The sequence below is a fragment of the Eurosta solidaginis genome, chromosome 1 (genome assembly GCF_040869045.1).
Source record: "Eurosta solidaginis isolate ZX-2024a chromosome 1, ASM4086904v1, whole genome shotgun sequence".
Classification (NCBI taxonomy): Eukaryota; Metazoa; Arthropoda; class Insecta; order Diptera; family Tephritidae; genus Eurosta; species Eurosta solidaginis.
Genome location: NC_090319.1, coordinates 382,960,210 through 382,983,229, shown reverse-complemented (window position 1 = coordinate 382,983,229; position 23,020 = coordinate 382,960,210). Strand labels below are relative to the sequence as shown.

General features: G+C 40.4%; 2 protein-coding genes and 1 long non-coding RNA gene across 4 annotated transcripts; all 3 read right to left on the bottom strand.

The window, feature by feature from the left end:
* Positions 1-252: 252 nt before the first annotated feature.
* On the bottom strand, positions 253-4,426 carry LOC137245393 (ubiquitin-conjugating enzyme E2 J2-like). Of its 2 annotated transcripts, none has more exons than XM_067776001.1 (4): positions 4,147-4,426; positions 1,580-1,941; positions 1,451-1,521; positions 253-1,025 (listed from the first exon to the last, which is right to left on the bottom strand). In XM_067776001.1, exons 2-4 carry the CDS (start codon positions 1,872-1,874, stop codon positions 609-611), a joined length of 783 nt encoding a protein of 260 aa, XP_067632102.1. In that variant the 5' UTR covers positions 1,875-1,941; positions 4,147-4,426; the 3' UTR covers positions 253-608. The 2 variants fall into 2 exon arrangements, with proteins under 2 accessions (XP_067632102.1, XP_067632094.1); XM_067775993.1 differs by having other exon boundaries at positions 1,580-1,898.
* A 3,813-nt stretch (positions 4,427-8,239) lies between these two features.
* LOC137245391 (uncharacterized) lies at positions 8,240-9,009 on the bottom strand. The gene is made up of 3 exons (XR_010951315.1): positions 8,860-9,009; positions 8,572-8,801; positions 8,240-8,468 (listed from the first exon to the last, which is right to left on the bottom strand). It is a non-coding gene; the product is annotated as an uncharacterized lncRNA (long non-coding RNA).
* A 2,392-nt stretch (positions 9,010-11,401) lies between these two features.
* LOC137245389 (ubiquitin-conjugating enzyme E2 J2-like) lies at positions 11,402-22,313 on the bottom strand. Its single transcript, XM_067775970.1, has 4 exons — positions 21,973-22,313; positions 12,024-12,324; positions 11,892-11,962; positions 11,402-11,831 (listed from the first exon to the last, which is right to left on the bottom strand). Exons 2-4 carry the CDS (start codon positions 12,313-12,315, stop codon positions 11,421-11,423), a joined length of 774 nt encoding a protein of 257 aa, XP_067632071.1. The 5' UTR covers positions 12,316-12,324; positions 21,973-22,313; the 3' UTR covers positions 11,402-11,420.
* Between the last annotated feature and the right edge of the window lie 707 nt (positions 22,314-23,020).

Sequence of the window (23,020 nt, the reverse complement as noted above, 5' to 3'; positions counted from 1 at the left end):
GTCCTCAACCTCTCTAGCGGTGATGGTAATTGGTGACGCGCTGAATTTGTGTTTATGTGCGTGTCTATTGGCTCTCCGTCTATCTTTGTCGACCGTAGGATGCATTATATATTGTCGGCAGAAAGCGCTCGCGCATTTTTTCGCATCCGACAGCACCTTATCGCCAAAGGCGATGCAAACTTCTTCTAATGTTGCAAATTATCAATTCGGTTCTGTCTCTTAAATTTAAAACGCATTATTAGCAAAAATAAATTATGCAATATTCACAAAGCTGTACAATTTATTAATTTTTTAGATAAATACCCATATGCACATTGTACGTGTGGCGTGTGTGTTGCTGACATTACAAGTGCAAACAACTTTTCAATATTATAAATATTTACAAATTATAATTTATTGCTTAATTTATATACTAGCGTTGCATAATTATTTATAATACAATATTATGTTTAATTATACATAGATACATTTATATTTTGTGTGTGTTTATATATATATATATATATATATATATTAAAGAAATACAATTTCTTTTGTTTTTCTAACGCGTCTATATTGTAGAGGGCATAATGTGTGGAAATATTTAATAGGGAATTTTTACTGAATTCCTATTCTTGGTTTAAATTTTTAATCACGTAATTTACTACTAACGTAAATATTGCAAAACTTATTAAAATCACTGAGTTTGAAAATATCGATTGCCAGTTAATTAGCGAATTCGATTTACTATTTGTTGCGCTTCCTTTATTTTGTATATCACCATCATTATTTTCAAGCCCACTACTATCTCCGTTCTTTGCTTCACTACCGCTTTCACCTGTTCGACATTCACCCTTTTTAGTAGTTGCGACTTTGGACAGCGCATTCTGTTCATCTTTTAAATGTTTATCAATTTCGTCACATATTTCTGGAAACAATTCACGAAATTGTTTATTTTTTAAATTGAAAGCCAGTGATTTTTTGGCATATTGTTGCTTCTCGTATTGGGTAGATTCGATGGAGCCCAAAGTTGGTGTAGTCTCTAACTGTAAAGGGAAAATATAGTTTTATGTGGTTAGGAATAACAAAATTTTAGACAAGTCGGACGGTGCATTGTAGACAAAATTAATCCCAAAATTAAATTTTTTTAAAAAATGCAAACGAAATTAATTTTTCCATCAGTTTCATTATAAAAATGAGATCAAAGACAGCTATGGCGGTCATTTTTTTTTCTCCTTTTAAGGCCCGCTTTCAGTTTTCAGTACGGCAAGTTATCGTTTCAACGCAGAGTTAAGTGACATTAGGAGTTGAACTCATACAATGTTCACAATTAATTCTGCATTAAAAATATAAATTGCCGTTCTGCAAGTGAAGTCTAGGTCTGGGGTATAATAAAATGTGAAAACATAAAATTTTTGATTTTCAACTGTTTACAATAAAACGGGCGCAAATTCTGAATTTTATTTCTTACCATAAAACTTAATAACCCTGTGAGTATAGTGCCAACACACCATGTTGGATTCCATGTATCTGGATGAAAATCTATAGCAGAAAGCTTTGTGTAAATATTGTTTTCAAATTTCATATTATCATTAAATACCTGATATGCTTAAACAAAGTCTTGTATTTGTTTTGAAACGTCCATTTGGTGTAAGCATATAAATTGAAGGTGGTTTGAATGGAAATTCACGTGGAAACACCAATGTACCATGATAGTATCCACCGTAGTATGGTGTATTTGCTGGGCCCTTTACCACATAGTGCCACTCAAGTATGTTATTTGGCAAGGGTTCGGCGGTTATATACGGCAAAGGATCTCGTTTCAGTCGCATATAATCTTGTTTCATTCGTGATATAGCAGTTGGCTGTTTCCGCGGTTTCGTTGTCGATGCCATTTCAAATATAAATCAAGTCAGGTACTGTATAATATACAAATTCATGTATTTTACGAGTGCTTTAGGACTAGCAAAATAATTCTTATGAGTAAAATAATAGTTTAGGTGGTCAGTTGCTTCAGTTACTTAATATGCTGTTCTATGTTTTGTTTTTGGCTTTAATTTCTCATATACCAACCATATCAATTATGTGTTTCCACACTGCCTATAATGGCATCCTAATAAAGAATAAGGGTATCAACACTTTTTTCCAAATTAGATATTTACATTGGCGAACTGGTCTTGAAAATGCGAATGTAGTTGAGAAAAAATACTCTCAAAATTGTTAATAGATATAAAGTTATAGTGGTTTCAAATTTGCACCTTTCCGGTATCAAAACTTTTTATAGGGAACCTTGTGTAATTTTTTAGGGTTACTTTCCTTTTAAAGAATGGGCGTATCTACACAAATAAACATGCGCAATTGTAGATACTGCTAGAGCGTATCAACCGTTTCGCGTGTAACGAATAAAATTGTTCACCTTTTTTTTGCAGAAATAGAAAGATCATATCAATTAGTCGATACCTCCAATTTTTAAATGAAAAAACAGCATATGTTGAAAAGTACACATGCAAACATGTTGTGCTCAATATTTCAATTTCAGCTAAAATGTAGATACGCACATTCTTTGTTAAGACGGCAGTACAGTAATCTAGCTTTTCTCTGTAGGCAAAAAGGGGCTTATACTAGGAAGGCTCTATTCACATCCTTAATGTGCTCTGAACTAAAATATGCTTCCATACAAATACAATGAAATTTTTTCTCTAAGCTCTCTTAAATATAATAATTTAATTTCACGTCTTTTCTCTTGCTGCAAGCGTACCAATCTACAGTCACTTGAAGCAAAGAACTGTTCGGTTCCTCGTGTTTGTCGATGATTTCATAGCTCTTACGGTCATTGTTGTTGTTTTTATTTTTTGTAATCCAAAAACAATTTCTGGAATTGCGGGTATGAGCAGTCTTTTGAGGGATATGATTCTGATGTTTTTGTTGTTGTTGTAGCGATAAGGACACTCCCCGATAGCCTTGGAGAGTTTTAACGATGTTGATGGTCCTTTGCCGGATGCAGATCCGGTACGTTCCGGTACCAAGCCCGACCATCTCGGGAACGATTTATTATGACCACATGCCATACCGCCCTCCCACCCCCTAGATCCATGAGGAGTTCGGGGTCGCCAGAACCTCGGCCGTTAATGAAACAGGATTCGCTACGGATAGGTGTCAGCCTTACCTTGGTTGGAGAAGCTATATATTGCGCTGGCAACTCAATAAAGGATTGCGTTACACAACGCCTTGAACAATTGTGGTAAGTGTGATTCTGATACTCTCCGTCGCCAGCTCCTTTTCGTACTATCTGGACTGCACTAGGACCACTTTTTATTTTGTTATTATGTTAGCCCCTTTTAATCCGTTACTACCGTATTATAATGGACGGTCTTGCCAACTTAACAGGCTGCGCTCTACTGCAATAACAACAGAAAATTAATAAATACATTTCCCAAAGGTTTTTCATTGTTATCGATGTTCATACCGGAGGTAGACCAAGGATCTGTTGTTGCTGTTGTAGCGATAAGGACACTCCCCGAAAGCCTTGGGGAGTGTTATCGATGTTGATAATCCTTTGCCGGATGCAGATCCGGTACGTTCCGATAACAAGCACCATTAAGGTACTAGCCCAACCATCTCGGGAACGATTTGGTATGACCACATGAAACCTTCTAGGTCATACTGCCCTCCCACCCCCTAGATCAATGAGGAACTTGTGGTGGCCAGAGCCTGGGCTGTTAAAGAAACAGGATTCGCCACGGATAGGTGTCAGCCTTACCTGGGTTGGAGAAGCTATATATTGCGCTGGCAAATCATTAAAGGATTGCGTTACACAACGCCTTGAACAATTTTGGTATTTTAGTCGCCTGTTACGACAGGCATACCTACCGCTGCTATATTCTGACCCCCTAATCCGCTGGGGTGCTAGCATGTAGTGGGAAACATGGTTAAAACAAATTCAGGATTACTTTCACTTTAAGACAAACTTTGGACCTAGAACATACATATACACAAGTTAAGCATCCATCACACAACAACGGTAAAGAGAAAGCGACCTACACAAGTCTTTTTAAACATAAAACCTACACAAATTTCTGCCATTGACCTTGTAACTACTAAGCATAAATTGTCACTATTATAAGTTAATTACTAAGTTACTACATTCACTTGCTTATTGCTACTCACCTTTCAAGGAAATTGAGAAATTTACCAATAATTTTTTTTATTTGAGCCTACTTTTCTTTCCGTCTGAAGAAATCGCGTTTGTTGATCCAAACGCAATGTGATCCAGCTTTTTTAAAAGCAAAGCAATTAAATGTTGAGAACACCGAGTCTGGGCAAAAAATTGTTCATTTTTTTTTTTTTTTTTGCTAGCAATATATTTTTCTACAAATGCAATTTTTATGTGGTATTTGTTTAAAAACGTCCAATTGTTTTTTTTTTTTGTCGTTGTGGATATGTCAAAAAAAATTTGTGTTGAATTCATCTCTGTACTATGGTGAGTTAGGAATTTCACAGGGTTGCTAAAAAAATAATGCAATCAGGGGGCTTACGGTTTTCTGTACAAGTTCAACTCATTTTGTCAGTTAAACTACACTTAAACTTAATTTGCAGTTTTCAGTATACTATAACAGAAGTTTAAGCTGAGTTTAAGCGGACAAGGGTTGTTTCGAAACAGTGGCTCAACTCGGGAATCATAGCGTACTCAGCAAAAGAGAGATTTTTTTATAAAGCAAAAAATGCTATTACTTAAGTTGAAAAAATTTAATTCTCAAATTTTGGTTCTCTAACTGCACTCAAATGTAAGATTCCATTCTACAATATTTTCACGAAAATAAAATAAAATATATATAATTTATTATACTCAGCGTGCTTTGCACGCAGAGTATATAAACTTTCATTGGAAAGCGGTTGGTTGTACAGGTATAAAGGAATCGAGATAGATATAGACTTTCATATATCAAAATCATCAGTATCGAAAAATTTAATTGAGCCATGTCCGTCCGTCCGTCTGCCCGTTAACACGATAACTTGGGTAAATATTGAGATATCTTCACCAAATTTTGTACAGGAGCTTATCTGGACCCAGAATAGTTTGGTGTTGAAAATGAGCGAAATCGTATGATAACCACGCCCACTTTTTATATATATAACATTTTGGAAAACACAAAAAACCTGATTATCTAGTAAATAATACACCTAGAATGTTGAAATTTGATGTGTGGTCTGATATTGGAGCCATAACTCCAAGAAAAATTAGTTCAGAATAGAACCATATGTATATGTATAATTGCGCAGCCTTGTAACACTATTAAGCATACAAAACAAACAACAACAGCATTTCAAGTGTACAGTGGGGTATGTAATGTTCGGTTTCACCCGAACTTAGACTTCCTTACTTGGTTTTGATTAATTACTCTTCATTACTGTTATCACCCAGGTGTTTATTTCTCACAATAAACAAGGCACATTGACAAACTGTTAATGACGTTCAGTCATGCTGATTAGCGGGTTGGTCAATGTCACAGTCAAATAGAGTTGACGAATGTAAACAGATATGTGTCTTGGTGTCGCCATTTGTATATGCTATGATCCGGCATTTTCACAATATCAAAATAAATAAATTATAATCTGCTACGAAACATGGCCATATTTCGGCTTCGATTATATTCAGGTCATTAGCATATTGCATGCAACTCTGTAAAGAAGAAAAACCTTGCGATTGATCCATGGTTCAATTATGTACAGGTTGGCTCATCTCATCAGCTGATTTTATTTATGTCATTGCATGGTCGAAGTGGTTGTCAAAAGGAGATGGCAAACTCAAAATGAAACCAACACATTGGCAACATTTTACTTACACATACAAAACCTGCTAAGTTTTATGTTTCCATTCCATACCATTCGCACCAACACCAATACACAGATTTTGACAATTTGAACATACATATTTTGTTGCTTGACAGATGAGCCAACCTGTATATAGTTGAACCATGGATTGATCCATAAGTTTCACATTTGCCGTCTTTCAGTGAGTTTTACATCTCCGGTTCACGCTCAATTCTTACGGGAATGCTCTGGATCATTGAGAGGCTTGAGAAGCAGATGTCGTGAAATTTTCGAACACGTGAAATTTGATAGGCAGATGTCACCGCTGTTTTTCATTTAACTCATACGGCGAAAGGCTAAGCAGCGACATCTATTTTTGAAAAAGTAGGTATATTAAAGGCCACGTTGCCAACCTAAAAAGAAGTAATTAACAAATTATCTGGCTCACAAATAGAACCAGACTTCTATCTGGATTTATCTGGCTCAAATCGTTGTTGTTGCATTTACATGCAAAATTATTTATCTGGCTCAGGATTTTGCCACCGGATGATAGCTATTGTTGTTGCATTTGCATTTTAAATTTCTATCCGTATCTGGATCACGATTCATTGGAACGTCACAAAATTCATCTGTACAGTGGTCAAAGAGGATTGATATAATAAGAGACGTCAGTTCACACCTTTTGTGACATTTATTTGTCCCATTGGGGGGTAATTTTAAATTGCTTCTACACATTTGCATGAGATATTTTAGATTGTTTTAAGGGATTTTATTAATTAAACATTTCTTCATCTTTCCAACAATCATAATATAAATTAATATAAACTTCTTAAAAATGTGTAGAAGCTAATTTTCTAATACCCGCCAATCGAAAATCGAACTGACGTCTCTTATTATTTCTATCCTCTCTGTTGTGGTTCTGAATATTAGGGGGACTCATGAAAGCATATAAACTTATAAGGTGTAAAATTATATCCATTTACACACGCGGTTCTATGAACGCACCTAGTAATACTCTTGATAAACTTGATTGTTTATCAGCTGTATTATTGCCAAACAAAATTTTTTTATAATTTATTTAATAATTTGGGGAAAATTTAAACAACGTGACATCAGGACGGACAAGGCGAAAGCTGTTTCGATTATACCTTGTAAATCTCTTCAAAGCCTTTTCTCCCGGGAGTGGGAGTCGAACCCGCACTCCTACGATAGTTGAAATGGTTATAAGCGCATTCAGCTACGTCATGCCTTAGTTGTTGTAAAGTTTTTCCCAATTGCCTTCTTTTTGCATATTTTAATCTTTTACACATTGCATACTTCGTATGCAATTATGTGTTAAAGCTATGCTTGGTACGGCGGTTTTCAAAGAAACTTTGGTTTTGTTGCTGTTCTTGTTCTATTTATAGAACTACAACGAATTAACTAATTTCGTCTGTTTGTATGATTTAATCGGGGATTGCCCGTATTGCTACAACAACTAAGGCATGACGTAGCTAAATGCGCTTATCACCATTTCAACTATCGTAGGAGTGCGGGTTCGACTCCCACTCCCGGGAGAAAAGGCTTTGAAGAGATTTACAAGGTTTAATCGAAACAGCTGTCGCCTTGTCCGTCCTGATGTCACGTTGTTTAAATTTTCCCCAAATTATTAAATTAATTATAAAAAATTAAAAAATTGCTTCAAATAGATGTTTTCATATATTAAAAAAAAAAAAAGCAATACGGGCAATCCCCGATTTAATCATACAAACAGACGAAATTGGTTAATTCGTTGTAGTTCTATAAATAGAACAGAAACAGCAACAAAACCAAAGTTTCTTTGAAAACCGCCGTACCAAGCATAGCTTTAACATATAATTGCATACGAAGTATGCAAAGTGTAAAAGATTAAAATATGCAAAAAGAAGGCAATTGGGAAAAACTTTACAACAACTAAGGCATGACGTAGCTGAATGCGCTTATAACCATTTCAACTATCGTAGGAGTGCGGCTTTGAAGAGATTTACAAGGTATAATCGAAACAGCTGTCTCCTTGTCCGTCCTGATGTCACGTTGTTTAAATTTTCCCCAAATTATTAAATAAATTATAAAAAATTAAAAAATTGCTTCAAATAAATGTTTTCATATATTTAAAAAAAAAAGCAATACGGGCAATCCCCGATTAAATCATACAAAATTTTTTTGATTGTTATACAAATTAAAAAATGCCAAGATTAAGTGAAAAATCAAAACTAAAACGCCTTTACTTGCTGATGTTGGAATTTCTGATGAAAATGCCTGCTGTAATGTCTGCAAGGTTGCATTCCTTTGAGTTTACCGCGTTTACACAATGAAATATGCGCGTAAATGTATACAAATTGTGTAAATGATTTTTCATACAAAATTTGACAGCTCGTTTACGCACTAGATAAATTTATACGTTTACACACTTTATAAGGCATTTATAGTCCATAGACGTATACCACACCAAGGACAATCGGTCTACAACATTATGTGTTCATTCGGCAATCTTTTCACTACTTCTGAATTATTCTCAGTCTTTTTGGGAGCAACCATTTAAGTCAATGGAAAGTGCATATTTATATATTGTAATAACTTTTTCCGCCTCCTCTAAAGTGCCACACTATTTTTCTGGGTTCTCGTTGAATTCATTGCAACGCGTTGGATGACAGCCCATTCTGTTGAAGAGGCGATATGTAGTTTAATTAATGCTTTAAATATGGAACTTGTTGTGAATGTTATAATGTGTTATAATGCCTTTGAGTTTAGTTTAGTTCTTACCATCTCTTTTAGCCAGCTCCAGTGCTCCCTTATAATAAAATAACCTCCTTGCAGCGGGACTGCACCATATTCTCCTGCTCCGGGAATTTATCGAACCCAATACGGAACCTGTACTTCATCCCGGTTCAGAGAAAGTTTTGCTGCGTTTGCCGGAAAAAAATATTTCTAGGACGGTCACACTCTTGTCAGTGTGGCACGTATAATAAATGTTATTATTATCTCATTGATATCTGCAAAATGACAAAAAGTGAATAAAACAAGACTAAGAATAAAGAAACAGCTCATTACCTTTCCTTTGCGTTAAATAAGTCTGTTTATCAGAAAACCAATATTTCCTTGTTGGTTTTCTTTTTTTCCAGCATGTTGTTTTTTTTTTTTTTTTTTTTTTTTTGTTTTGACGGAAAAATAGTGTCATATCTCTTCATACATCACTTTTGACAGTGGAAATTGAAACACCGATTGACAGTTTATGTTCGAGCGGCAACAACAAAATACACGGGAGGGTTGCATTTTCGCTTATGCTTCTACCTGGTAATTGTACCATGTGTTGTTAGAGTTCACCATAATTTATGTGGGTCGATGTAATTTGAACGTGTGCGATCGATATTTATATATGCATAAAAAATGCATTGGCAGAGAGGTGCATTTGGTAATGCTACAATACATTGTGAACTGTACATTTCTCAAAATCTCTTGAAATTAGGATTATAAAAATCTATCTATCTAATCGCTCCTTACATTTATTTTTATTTTTAATTGGAAAATATTAATGTCGTTGGAGATCAATTCGAAAACTTTTAATTTTACAAAACTTCTCAAAGGTTGGTAGTGATTGGAGAATGAAGTTGGATATCAGCTCGAGAACTATCTGGTTTAAGAATAATTAAGTAATGATATTGGATATCACTTCCCGAACTAGGTATATAATTCGCTGGAGAATTTTTTTTCATGTTTGTTGGGTAAACAAAATCCACTGTTTCGTGTCTACAAATTAAGGGCCAATTAATGGTGACTTATAACCATAAAACCACAACCAGATACAACAGCTGATCGAACCTACCTTATGGAAATCAATGTAATCGATTAATGTTGACATACCATAACGCTAACGTCATAACCATACCATAGCTAACCAATTGGTTTCTCGCTATAGTGTTAACTACTTTGTACTCTTAACTTTAATTTTTAAAATAATTTTAATTGAGTTTTCGTGTTAACTTAAAATTTTGAATAACTTCAAAAAAAGAAAATTCTAATTAGTTGGAAAATATTTAAACTCAAAAATAAACAAAAATAAAGGAGTAAATATAGTGTTAACTACTTTGTACTCTTTACTTTAATTTTTAAAATAATTTTAATTGAGTTTTCGTGTTAACTTAAAATTTTGAATAACTTCAAAAAAAGAAAATTCTAATTAGTTGGAAAATATTTAAACTCAAAAATAAACAAAAATAAATTTTATATTTCAAACCAAAATAAAAGATTTTTTAAAATATCAACTTGAATGTTGATATACTCGCCATATCCATAACCTAAAAATATTTGAGTTCGTGAATTTAATAACTTTTTGTAGATTTTATTCATTGTTTTGGATACGCTATGACTAAGAAACTTATTTTTTGTGCAATGTGTTTGTAATTTTTTGCGTTTTCTTCATTTTTATGAAATTTTCGCGATTTTTAGGTTAAGGCAACATTAATCGATCACATTGGAGATAGTTATGTATATGGGTATGGCTACGACTATGGCGTTAGGGTTAAGGAAGTTTAATTAGGTTGGATCCGCTGTTTTATCTGGTTATGGATAAGTCATCATTAATTGGCCCTAAATCAATTCCATAAGGTTGGTTCGATCAGCTGTTTTATCTGGTTATGGATAAGTCACAATTAATTGGCCCTTTAAAATGTAAGCCCGCCATAACTTAGATATGGTGAAATTCACCACGGCACAAATCGATAAAAAAAATTATTCATGCGTTCATGTGCGATGCGAGGTTCCCCATAAGCCCCCAAAAACGTCGTTTTAGTGTTCCTTTAAGGCCGTGACCCAATGATTTTCATATAGATTCGCGTAACACAAGCTTATGCACATTGTGTCAACTGCCTGACGGGATGTTCAATATGGCTACTTTTTAGCGTTTTTCACACTTAGTATCATTCACAATGAGTTGAACCATGGCTGATTCACAGGTAGCACGATTATTTAACTGAATTTTGAAAACTTTGTACTTTTTTAGAATATACAAATGTACTTATGGTAATAGTCTAGTTGAGGGGTCGACTGCTAATACACTACCAAAAATATCGAGAGAAGTGTCGAACGACGCGTCTTGATATCAGTATTAATAATCCGAAGGCGGAAAATAAAAATTTTAACGCGTTCAAAAGATATTAACAAAAAACCGAAAAAGGACCCGCGGGTACCTCCGAAACCGGGGGTCGGATCCATAGAATTTTGCGCAGAACACCTTTCTGCGTTGGCGGCCTTCGGCCGCGCTTATAAAAAATAAACACTGAGCTACGCCATGCCAAGTCCGGGTGTGTGGTATAACCGTGGCTACCGCCACGGTGATGCACAAATTTTTTTGTGGGCACTAACACAACAACAACCACATGGAAATCGCCAACTTCAACTGCAAATATCTCCGGACAGAGATAAAATTTTTCTTTTCCGCCTTCGGATTATTTTTCTCGAGATTAATACGCGTCTTTTGACACCCCACTCGATATTTTTGGTAGCGTATTAGCAGTCGACCCCTCAACTAGACTATTACCGTACTTATATGTACTATGTTTTATGATTTTATAAATATGAAGGTACAAGTAACAAGTTTCACTTCAAAATTAACTTTATTCCTGATTTAGATTTTTAATCACATAATTAACTATTAACGCAAAAATCGAAAAACTTATACCAATAACCAAGTTTGAATATATTGCTGACCAATTTATCAAAGACCTTCCTTTGTTTGCGCTAGCAGCTGCTGAGTTTGCTACCGTATCGACAACTGATTCATTAGCACAAGAACCATTACTTAATACAGGTAGACCATTAGTACCGCTTTTTTGTATGGCAGCACCATTTAAGAGAGCTTGTTTGTGCCTTTCATCGTCCAATAGCTTGTTGATATCCTCGCATACTTCGGGAAACAATTCCCGAAACAAAGGATCTTTTAAATTATATTCCAATGACTTTCTAGCATAATTCTGTTTTTCATAAGTCGTTGTCTCAATTGAACCGAGTGTGGGTGTCGTTTCAAGCTATAAATAATTTAAGATATAATATATGTATATCTTATTCCAGAAAATAAACAAATTTACCATAAAGCTAAGTAAACCAGTCAAAATAGTACCAACACACCAAGTTGGATTCCAAGTATCTGGATGAAAATCTATAGAAGAAAAATAATATAAATAAATAAGGAGGATCAACTTAATAACAACCAAGCTAACCTGATATACTAAGACAAAGGCGTGTATTAGTCTTGAAGCGTCCATTAGGAGTTAACATGTAAATTGAAGGAGGTTTAAAAGGAAACTCTCGAGGGAAAAGCAATGTTCCGTGGTAGTAGCCGCCAAAGTATGGTGTGTTGGCTGGACCTTTTACAACATAATGCCACTCAAGTAAGTTGTTTGGCAAAGGCTCCGCTGTAATGTAAGGCAATGGATCACGCTTTAGACGCATATAATCTTGCTTCATACGCGAAATGGCAGTTGGCTGTTTTCGAGGTTTCGTAGGAGTCATCGCTGTATACTAAAATAAAATAAAAAACCAAACTGTAGGATTTGGCTTGACATGATAGCATAGAGAAAGTATTGTGATTTATAGAAGTAGATAAAAATAATATACAAGCTTAAAAGGATCATTCTTGATTTAACTTGGTTAGTTTATGTTTCAGTCTGGGTTTCCTTTTGTGAATGGTGGTAATATCCGCCCAGTCAAATAACCGTCACATTATTCTTAATAGCATAGTTTGCTATGAAGAGGCACATGAATCTTAGCCCCGCAGTATGCTACTTCAACGTTTGTAATTTTAGTCTGAGGGTCCCAAGCGATCGTTTGATAGCTCTGGATTAGGTTAGGTTAGGTTGAACTGGCCGGTCCATGAGGACCTCACACAGACTGATTGAGTCCGTAGTGTTACCAGAAGTTTGTTTTAACGACCAAACTGAAGAACCCTATCCAAAACCAGGACCTATGTTATAAAATAACTCCGCCCTCTTGGCAAATACTAAAAGCTTCCTAGGACTTAAGCCACTTGCTGCTTCTAGATCTGTATCACTCCTTAGCTGGAGTCTTAGCCTGGCAAGTGCATGGCACGAGCACAGAACGTGCTCGATCGTTTCCTTCTCCAACCCGCATTTCCTACATTTAAAGGCATGTGACGCCAGAAGGCAGTGTCCAGTCAGTAATGATAGAAGCAACTTTGTTAGTCTAAGGTTGTAAGACCTACACATAATATTCGACACTTTACAGCCCCGCGCTTGAACCCACGCCTTTCCCGCTTGGTCGATCATGTGCACCTCTCGCCTTCGCTTAATCTCGCCCAGTCTAATTGGGACGTCTACGGAGCAAGCTTCAAGGGATGCACCCTTTTTAGCTGGTTCGTCCGCTTTTTGTTGTTGTTGTTGTTGTAGCAATGCTCGCCCCACCTAATAGCCGCGACCGATCACAAATTGTCATCAATATCCTCTAACGGGAGTCCAAGGAAACTTGCCGTTTCAACAGGGGTGGACCATAAGGAAAGGGGTGTTAGAGGCGTTGGTTCCACATTACAATTAAAGAGATGGTTGGTGTCATGTGGGGACACGTTGCAAGCAGGGCATACATTTTGTATGTCGGGGTTGATTCTGGATAGGTAAGAGTTTAACCTGTTACAGTATCCAGAACGAAGTTGAGCAAGAGTGACACGCGTTTCCCTGGGGAGTATGCGTTCCTCCTCTGCGAGTTCTGGATATTTTTCTTCAAGTACTGGATTCACCGGGCAATTCCCGACATAAAGGTCCGACGCCTGTCTATGGAGTTCACCAAGGACCTGCTTGTGTTTTTCCGCTTCATACGGCTGGGTTCTCAGGTGCCGTATTTCCTCAAAATGCTTACGGAGATGACTCCTTAGGCCCCTAGGCGGTGCTGGTTCGTCAATCAGATGTCTGTTGGGATGCCCAGGTTTCTGGGTATTCAACAGAAACTGTTTGGTCAGCATCTCATTTCTCTCCCTGATGGGGAGTATTCTCGCCTCATTATGCAGATGGTGTTCTGGGGACATAAGAAGACAGCCCGTGGCGATTCTGAGAGCAGTATTTTGGCAGGCCTGTAGTTTCTTCCAATGGGTGGTTTTTAGGCTTGGCGACCATATGGGTGACGCGTAGCACGTAATCGGCTGGCTAATTGCTTTGTATGTGGTCAAGAGCGTTTCTTTATCTTTTCCCCAGGTACTGCCAGCAAGGGATTTGAGGATTTTATTACGGCTCTGAATTCTTGGAACAATTGCGGTTGCGTGCGCACCAAAATGTAGATCCTGATCAAACGTCACACCCAAGATTTTGGGGTGTAGGACAGTCGGTAGCGTAGTGCCATCGACGTGGATGTTCAATATGGTCGACATTTGGGGCGTCCATGTTGTAAACAAGGTCGCGGAAGATTTAGTCGGTGACAATGCCAGGTTTCGCGAGGCGAAAAAACTGGAGAGATCAGGGAGATAGCCGTTTATTTTATTGCATAGCTCATCGATCTTTGGGCCTGGGCCTGTGGCCATTATTGTGCAGTCATCGACGTAGGAAACGATTGTGACTCCTTCCGGTGGTGAAGGCAGCTTAGATATGTAGAAATTAAACAAAAGCGGGGATAGGACACCACCCTGTGGCACCCCTTGTTTAATTCTCCTTTGTTTTGATGTTTCGTTTCTGAATTGCACCGATGCCTGCCGACCACCCAGATAATTTGCGGTCCACCTTTTAAGACATGGGGGAAGGGTGGACCCTTCCAGGTCTTGCAGTAACGAGCCATGGTTGGCCGTATCAAAAGCTTTTGATAGGTCTAACGCTACGAGTACTGTTCTATGGTGGGGATATTGATTCACACCGCAATTTATCTGGGTGCTAATGACATTTAGCGCGGAGGTAGTGCTATGGAGTTTTCTGAAGCCATGCTGATGAGGGCTAGCTGCAAATGTGCTTGGAAATAAGGGAGCAAAATGGCTTCAAGCGTCTTTGCCACTGGCGATAGGAGAGATATCGGACGATATGACTCACCTACGTTAGCTGGTTTCCCAGGCTTTAGTAGCGGGACCACCTTGGCCATTTTCCATTTCTCAGGTATGACAAAGGTGGAAAGAGACAGGTTGAAGACATGCGCTAAATATTTGAAACCCTCTTTCCCTAGGTTTTTAAGCATCGGCATGGCTATGCCGTCTGGGCCCACTGCTTTGGATGGTTTAGCGCGACCAATGGCGTCCTCAACCTCTCTAGCGGTGATGGTAATTGGTGACGCGCTGAGTTTGTGTTTATGTGCGTGTCTATTGGCTCTCCGTCTATCTTTGTCGACCGTAGGATGCATTATATATTGTCGGCAGAAAGCGCTCGCGCATTTTTTCGCATCCGACAGCACCTTATCGCCAAAGGCGATGGAAACTTTGTCTTTGTGCTTAGTCGGATTCGATAGGGACTTTACGGTGGACCAAAGTTTACCTACACCGGTAGAGAGGTTACAGCCTCTTAGGTGCTCTTCCCATTTCGCCCGCTTGTGTTCGTCCACAAGCAATCTGATGCGTTGGTTTATATCCCTTATTTGAGGGTCGCCTGGATCAAGCTGTCTTATAAGGTCACGTTCTCGCTAAGTTTGCGGCCTCCGCCGGGAAGTGGGGCCGGATTTCGGGAATTCTCCCGGCGGGAATGAAATGTGCCTAGGCGGATTTAATGACCTTACGGAAGGCACGCTCCCCTCGGCGGGCATCAGTCGGGATAGGGAGGGCAGCAAAGCGGCTGTCTGTAAAGGATTTATATTCTTCCCACTCTCTTTTTTTGAAGTTTATGAAAGTGCGTTTTTCAGTGACGATGAAGTCGGCGGTACGCTCAAGCGAAATAAGTATGGGCAGGTGGTCGGATGCCAATGTTACCATCGGCTGCCAGTTGACGCAGTTTACGAGTTCTGCGCTCACGATTGAGATATCTGGCGAGCTGTGACAGCTTCCTACCATACGTGTGGGGGCGTTGTTGTTGTTGTTGTTGTAGCGATAAGGTTGCTCCACGAAGGCTTTGGGGAGTGTTATCGATGTGATGGTCCTTTGCCGGATACAGCCTGCAGGGTTGCGCTACACAGCCCCTTGAATCTGGTATTTTAGTCGCCTCTTACAACAGGCATACCTACCGCGGGTATATTCTGACCCCCCTAACCCGCTGGGGGGTGTGGGGGCGTCTCCGTTTATTGTGCAGAACGTCGTTTCTTCTATTTGATCCGCCAACATCTCACCCCTACTGTCCGCCCGCAAGTTTGAATGCCATAGATCATGATGGGCATTGAAATCACCTAAGATAATGCGATTGTTGCCAGTGAGTAAGGCCCTGATATTAGGGCGGTATCCACTGGGCAACAGGTGGCAGGAGGGATGTAGATGTTGATGATTTCTAGGTTTGCATCGCCTGACCGGACAGATAGGCCTTGACGTTCTAAGACATTGTCCCTGCGGTCGATGCCAGGATCAAATATATAATATTGCACAGAGTGGTGTATGATAGTAGATAACTCTACATAGTAAATATAGTGTTAACTACTTTGTACTCTTTACTTTAATTTTTAAAATAATTTTAATTGAGTTTTCGTGTTAACTTAAAATTTTGAATAACTTCAAAAAAAGAAAATTTTAATTAGTTTTGGAAAATATCTAAACTCAAAAATAAACAAAAATAAATTTTTATACTTAAAATCAAAATAAAAGATTTTTTAAATATCAACTTGAATGTTGATATTACTTTAAAAGATATATTTGATGACTGAAATATTTTCATTTTTTGATAATAAAAAATAACTAATATAATAAGAATAAATTTAAAATATAACAAGTATATTTGTTATAAGTAGATAACTCTACAATGATAAACGCGAGACCGCCTCCATTTCCGCTCTCGCGGTTTTCCTGTGGACGTTATACCCAGAGCAGGTCTGCAATGCAGATCTTGCTGTGAGTTTAGTCTCTTGAATCGCAGCAATGCGGATGTTGTGCCGCTTCATGAAATCGACTATCTCCGTAATCTTCCCAGTTAGTCCATTACAGTTTAACTGCAGGATTCTGAAGTGCATAAGGGGAGACGTCGCCACTCTGGGGGTAAGTGACGGGTGACTACGCCTGGGTTGTGGAAGGCCAGGACGCAATTGCTGTTGTGGCCCTGGGACTGGGCGTCCTTGGGCAAGCATTGGGGTACCCGGATGATTTGGGTTTGCGACCTGGCAACATGGCGCGATGAAACCCGTCGGGGGGTTGCCGTCGCGGAGACCAGAACATCTGGGAAAGTGGCACCACCCAAGGCTGGAGCTGCATTGGGCGGATGTCGCAAACCTATATATTCTGTGCTGGCAGACGGTGCAAACGGAGGTAGGGACTAAGAGTCTGTTTCCCTGACCTGCACGATTGCCGCCGGAAAAGAGGGGGGGGGGGGGGGGGGGGGAGAAGACGGGGGCAGGGGCTTATGCTCAGCATTGCTACCAACTCTACTACGAAGGTAGTAGTTATGAGTGGTATCAGCTGTTTGAGTTGTTGGCGCCGTGGGGCGCGAGCAGCAGCGGGTACTTGTTGTGGCTTGCTGAGCAGCGGGGCTGCTGGAAGGTATTGGGGGGGCGCTAAGGCGTAGACTACGGGACGCCCTAGGGCGTGAAAAGCAAGGAGCCACAAAAGATTTATAAAAGTTACGTGGACGTCGGGTTTTGGGATCAAGCCCAGAACAACCTGTCCGATGCAACCATCCCTTGCACGAGACACACTGAACAGAGTATGACCGTCCTAAAAAGATTCTTTTCCGGCAGATGCAGCAAAACCATTTCTCAGGACCGGGGTCAGGAGACGGACCCGGATTGGATTCGATGCCTTCCCGGAGTAAGAGAATATGGAGCAGTCCTGCTGCAAGGAGCTGATGGGAGGATGACAATTTGTGGGAGGGACGAAACAAATTAGATGGGGTCACACTGAAATGACAGTCCTTGGTCGGGAAAAATCCCGAGTCGCTCCGGTACATAGAACCGACTGCCTTGGGAAGCGTCATACTGCTGAGTTCTCAAGTGCCGTATTTCCTCATAATGCTTACGGAGATGACTCCTTAAGCACCTAGGCGGTGTTGGCTCATCAATCAGATGATAGATGGTGTTCTGGGGACATAAGGAGACAGCCCGTGGCGATTCTCAGAGCAGTATTTTGGCAGGCTGTAGCTTCTTCCAGTGACTAGTTTTTAGGCTTGGCGACCATATATAGGACGCGTAGCATGCAATCGGTTGGCCAATTGCTTTGTATGTGGCAATGAGCGTTTCTTTCTCTTTTCCCCAAGTACTGCCAGCAAAGGATTTGAGGATTTTATTACGGCTCTGGATTTTCGGTACAATTGCGGCTGTATGCTCACCAAAATGTAGATCCTGATCAAACGTCACACCCAAGATTTTGGGGTGTAGGACAGTCGGTAGCGTAGTGCCATCGACGTGAATATTCAAGATGGTCGACATTTGGGACGTCCATGTTGTAAATAAGGTCGCGGAGGATTTAGTCGGTGATAATGCCAGGTTTCGCGAGGCCATCAAGCCCGGCACTATCCGCTCCGTGATCGAAGTCTGACTGATGGCTGCTGGCTCTTCTGAGCCGTCTGCCGATGGTAAATGTGTGTCGAAAAGCACCTCAAGGAATTTCGCACTATCACGTGACCCCGTTCCCCTTTATCTTTCTTTATTAGTCCCTGGACTATGTTTCCGCTTGCTAGGACTTTTTTCAACCGTGCTGTTTCGCTGGAGCACTCTATGTCCGTACAGAAACTTTTCCATGAGATTCTCTTCGCCCTGGAAATTTCACGCTTGTAGATCCTCAGTAGAACCCTGTACTCGTCCCGACACGCTTCGCTTTCCGCGGCCTTTGCGAGCTTAAACATTTCTTTTACCTGTCTTCTGAGAAGACTCAGCTCATTGCTCCACCATGGCGGCTTTGCTTTTCCTCTGAATCTTCTTAGAGCGCAAGCTTTGGTATACGCAGTCATAAGCGTCCTTGTTAGGAATTCATTGGACTCCTGCAGTTCGTCTACATTGGCAACCTGTTTGGGTTGTGCCAGTTTTGTTTCTACCTGTTTCTGGAATTTAGTCCAGTTCGTTGACCTACGGTTTCTAAACGTTCCTCCCTTTTCTACCCCCTTTAGGGGGATGCTGAAGCTGATAAATGCATGGTCGGAGAAGGATGGTCTATCAAGAACCATCCAATCATAGCTTGATATATCATGCTCGGAGCTCAATGTAATATCCAGAACATTGCTGGATGTTGGACCAATGTATGTAGGGACATTTCCCCTGTTGGCTATCTGCAAATTGGTTTGCAGGATGTAACAAAATAGAGATTCGCCTCTCTCGTTCGTATCTGCTCCTCCGCACGCATTGTGGTGCGCATTTGCATCTGCGCCTATGACCAACCGCCCTTTGCACCCTTCCTTCTGTACTCGCCTTTTGCACTCCATCGAGTTAGGGGATCAGAATATACCCGCGGTAGGTATGCCTGTCGTAACAGGCGACTAAAATACCAGATTCAAGGGGATGTGTAACGCAACCCTTCAGGTTGCCAGCGCAATATATAGCTTCTCCGAACCCAATTGTCAACCTCACCTATCCGCGGCGAATCCTGTTTTACTAACAGACGAGGCTCTGGCGACCACAAGCTCCTCATGGAACTTGGGGTGGGGAGGGTTGTTGTTGTAGCGATAAGGTTGCTCCCCGAAGGCCTTGGGGAGTGTTATCGATGTGATGGTCCTTTGCCGGATACAGATCCGGTATGCTCCGGTACCACAGCACCATTAAGGTGCTAGCCCGACCATCTCGGGAACGATTTATGTGGCCACATTAAACCTTCAGACCATCCCCTCCCTCCCCTCCCCCAAGTTCCATGAGGAGCTTGGGGTCGCCAGAGCCTCGTCTGTTAGTGAAACAGGATTCGCCGCGGATAGGTGAGGTTGACAATTGGGTTTGGAGAAGCTATATATTGCGCTGGCAACCTGAAGGGTTGCGCTACACACCCCTTGAATCTGGTATTTTAGTCGCCTCTTACAACAGGCATACCTACCGCGGGTATATTCTGAACCCCTTACCCGCTGGGGGCATTACTACAGCTCGCACCCGTCCTTTCGTTTGCGCGTAGTAAACGCCAAACCCGCGCTCCCTAAGTCAAGAATCCTTTCCTCCCGATGAGAGCTACGGCTCCTGGATCAGCGCCACGTCAAACGAACCCTACTCAAAGGTTGGGAGGAGTTCGCTCGACGCCACTTTGCTGTGTTGGGGGTTATTTGTAGGACTCGCAGCACCATTGGGCTGTTTGTCCCCCTCCAGCACCTTCGTCGTGACGTCGTCGTACTCCCCTTACCCTTTTGGTTTAGAGTATTCGAGCCTCCCTTAGCCTCTCGTAACTGTTGTACCGGGTGTTCCTCTGTGCGAGTCCCATCACCATTTGGCGGTTGGTCCTCTTCTAACACCTCCGTGGTGACCTTAGCTACCTCCACCTGTCTTTTTTCTCTTAGGCTTTTGAGGTCCATTTCGACTTCGCCCCATCTCTAGCGTATTAGGATTTTTATCCTCGGGAATGCTTTTTCCGAGTCACATGTAAATTTTGCCTGTGACAAAGGACATTTTGCCAAGCTGCGTGTACAATATATCCTCCGCCTGCTTCTTTATTTCGAAGATGTAGAACTGACCTTCCTCCGTAGGCCGAGATACAGTAAGTACCTTCCAATCCTGTGTCGGTATGTTCGGATTCTGATTCTGCAGAAGTCGCAGTGTATCCTCCGACTTCATCACGCATGGTATCCATACCTTAACTTTTGGTACCGTGGGGATTTGCGTTTTATACCGTCTCAGGAGTTTTATCGTTAACTCCCTTTAGCACCTCCGAGAAAACCGGAGTCTTAGCGTTATCTCCCTTTGGCTTATCTCCTACTTCCGTAGTTGGAACTTCCCTCTGAATCGCAGGTTTCGCGCTATTGGGGCCCATCTGTCTTACAGCGTTGGGCCTACTTGTCTTGTCTATGCGCCTGCCCTGCTTCGCCGCTCTGGGACGGGGCCCTTCTGCCTCTTGACAGCAGGGTTGTCGCCTTCCGCCGAACGTTGCCTCATTCTGCCATTCGACGCTTCTTCCTCCTCGTGCCGGTTGCAGAACCTAGGGTTTCTCGCAGCAAACCTTTTGAACTGCCTTCGACCTGCTTATACCGCCTCATGGGCCCATTCCATGCGCTCGATCTCCACTTCCGTTGGGTAGACCACTGCTCCCAAGCGTTGTACAATCCTTAGTAATGCACGGTACCGCGAGAAAGCTCTTTGACTTCCTCTGCTTCGTACTCTTCTACTCCGTTTTCATTTCTGTGCTTCTCCAACACAGAGATCATTGAATGAGCACTACTCTCGCTCCTCGAGTCAGACGCATCGCTTAATGCGTATTTGTCGTCCTTGGTTTGCGACTCAGTCAGTTATTAGAATTAGATAATGAGTCGTTCATCTTGGTCGTACGACCACCTGCCCGAAAAGGCGGGCTCAGCGGTCCAGTATTATACTGCGGTAAGGCCATCAATACTTCCCGAGGTGGCCAGGTATCGGGAAGGCTCCGTTCGAATACAGTCGAATTTATCCCGTCTGCAAATCGTCCAATAGGCACGGTCCACATAACACCCTGGATAGGGGGTTGGCAGTTCTTAGTCACCGACATCCCGCCGCCCTCCTATGAGGCGGAACGGCGTAGATGTTAGTCCTAAACAGCTCCGCCTCATATTCGGGCGTTATGGAGTTCGGCTAAGCCGTGACACCAACGACAAGGTGCCTACCCTAGTGAGAAAAGCTCTGGATTAAATGTCGGTTTTTATTCCTAATCTGCATTCCTTTGACACAGTTGTTTGATTTTAGTGCGTTGTTTCCGTGTTTTCTCAAATTTTTCCTATTCTTAGGTCTGATAGTATGCGAACTTTAAGATGACACACACCTTGCATTTCCTTCGGATTCATAATAGTTATGTGCGCTGCACGTTAATCGTTTACAAAAAACTTTTAATTGTGTAATTTACGACTGGTCTTGACCTCAGGAAACTACACAAAATCAAAGCTAGTTTTGGCCTAGAACTGTTCTTTGTATTTCGAAATATATATTTATCTGTAATGTATGCAAATTGAAAGTAATTAATTAATCTTTTATTACCTTTTCAAAGCAATTATCAGCTATGTTTTTATCTCCACCACCTTCTGCACCCCGATCACTTGATATGCACTTCCGCGATCAACCAAGTAGCGATGATGTGTCCCTTAAATGTGTCAAAGCCGTTGAAGTTTGTGGTTGAAGGCCAGTTAATTTATTTCTCTTTATTTTATTTAATATCGGTAATGTTATATTATTTTGGCAGTGTAGGGTTTTTAATGCTTTTTCACTAAATTTTAGCAAGCGAGCATCAAAAATAAACAAATGTTTTTCTTTTGTCACCTAGTAGGGCAGGACAATTAGTGATAGACTAGCGATAGTTTGATATTATAAGCACTATCGACCGTTTTGTTCAATATCGATAGTTCCGAAAAAGTTATGAATATACAAATTTTTCTTCTTTGACATTTGATTTCATCGACGCAAATAGTAAAATCCCCGTCACATAAGCGATTTTTCATGTAGATGCGTTTTACTTAATCTTTGCATTATGAGTAGATTGCACGTATTTTTATCGAGAACGATAGATTGAGCGACACGGGCGGCATCTGACATGGAAAAGAAGCCAACTCCCAAATTTTGTTGCAAGCAAAGCATAAGAAAAATAATTTTACATTTGCTTTGGCTAAGGGTGTTGGCACATTTTGCAAGTGAAATTATTTTTCCTACTCGTTGCTAACTTTTATAAAATTTTGCGCAAGTAAAATCGGCAATATAACAAATGAATACGACACAAAATATGTTAGCAAGTATTTTTGTTGTATGGGAAGAATGTTTATACCAGTGCTTCGCAAAATTTTGTAATTTAATGAGCAAGGCGAAATAAACTTCAATTGCCAATTCTGAAGTTCCTTCATATTCAGAAACGCAACATCTTGGTTCATTGTGGTGATGTTATTGGAGTTCATAAGCTTGTGTTAAACGCATCTATATGAAAAATGTCATATGCCGCGGCCTTAAAGCTAGCAACACTCACGTACAACGCAACGAAGAGATATCTCACACACCCAGAAGTTCCGAAGTTCTTACTCACACATACACCACAAACACA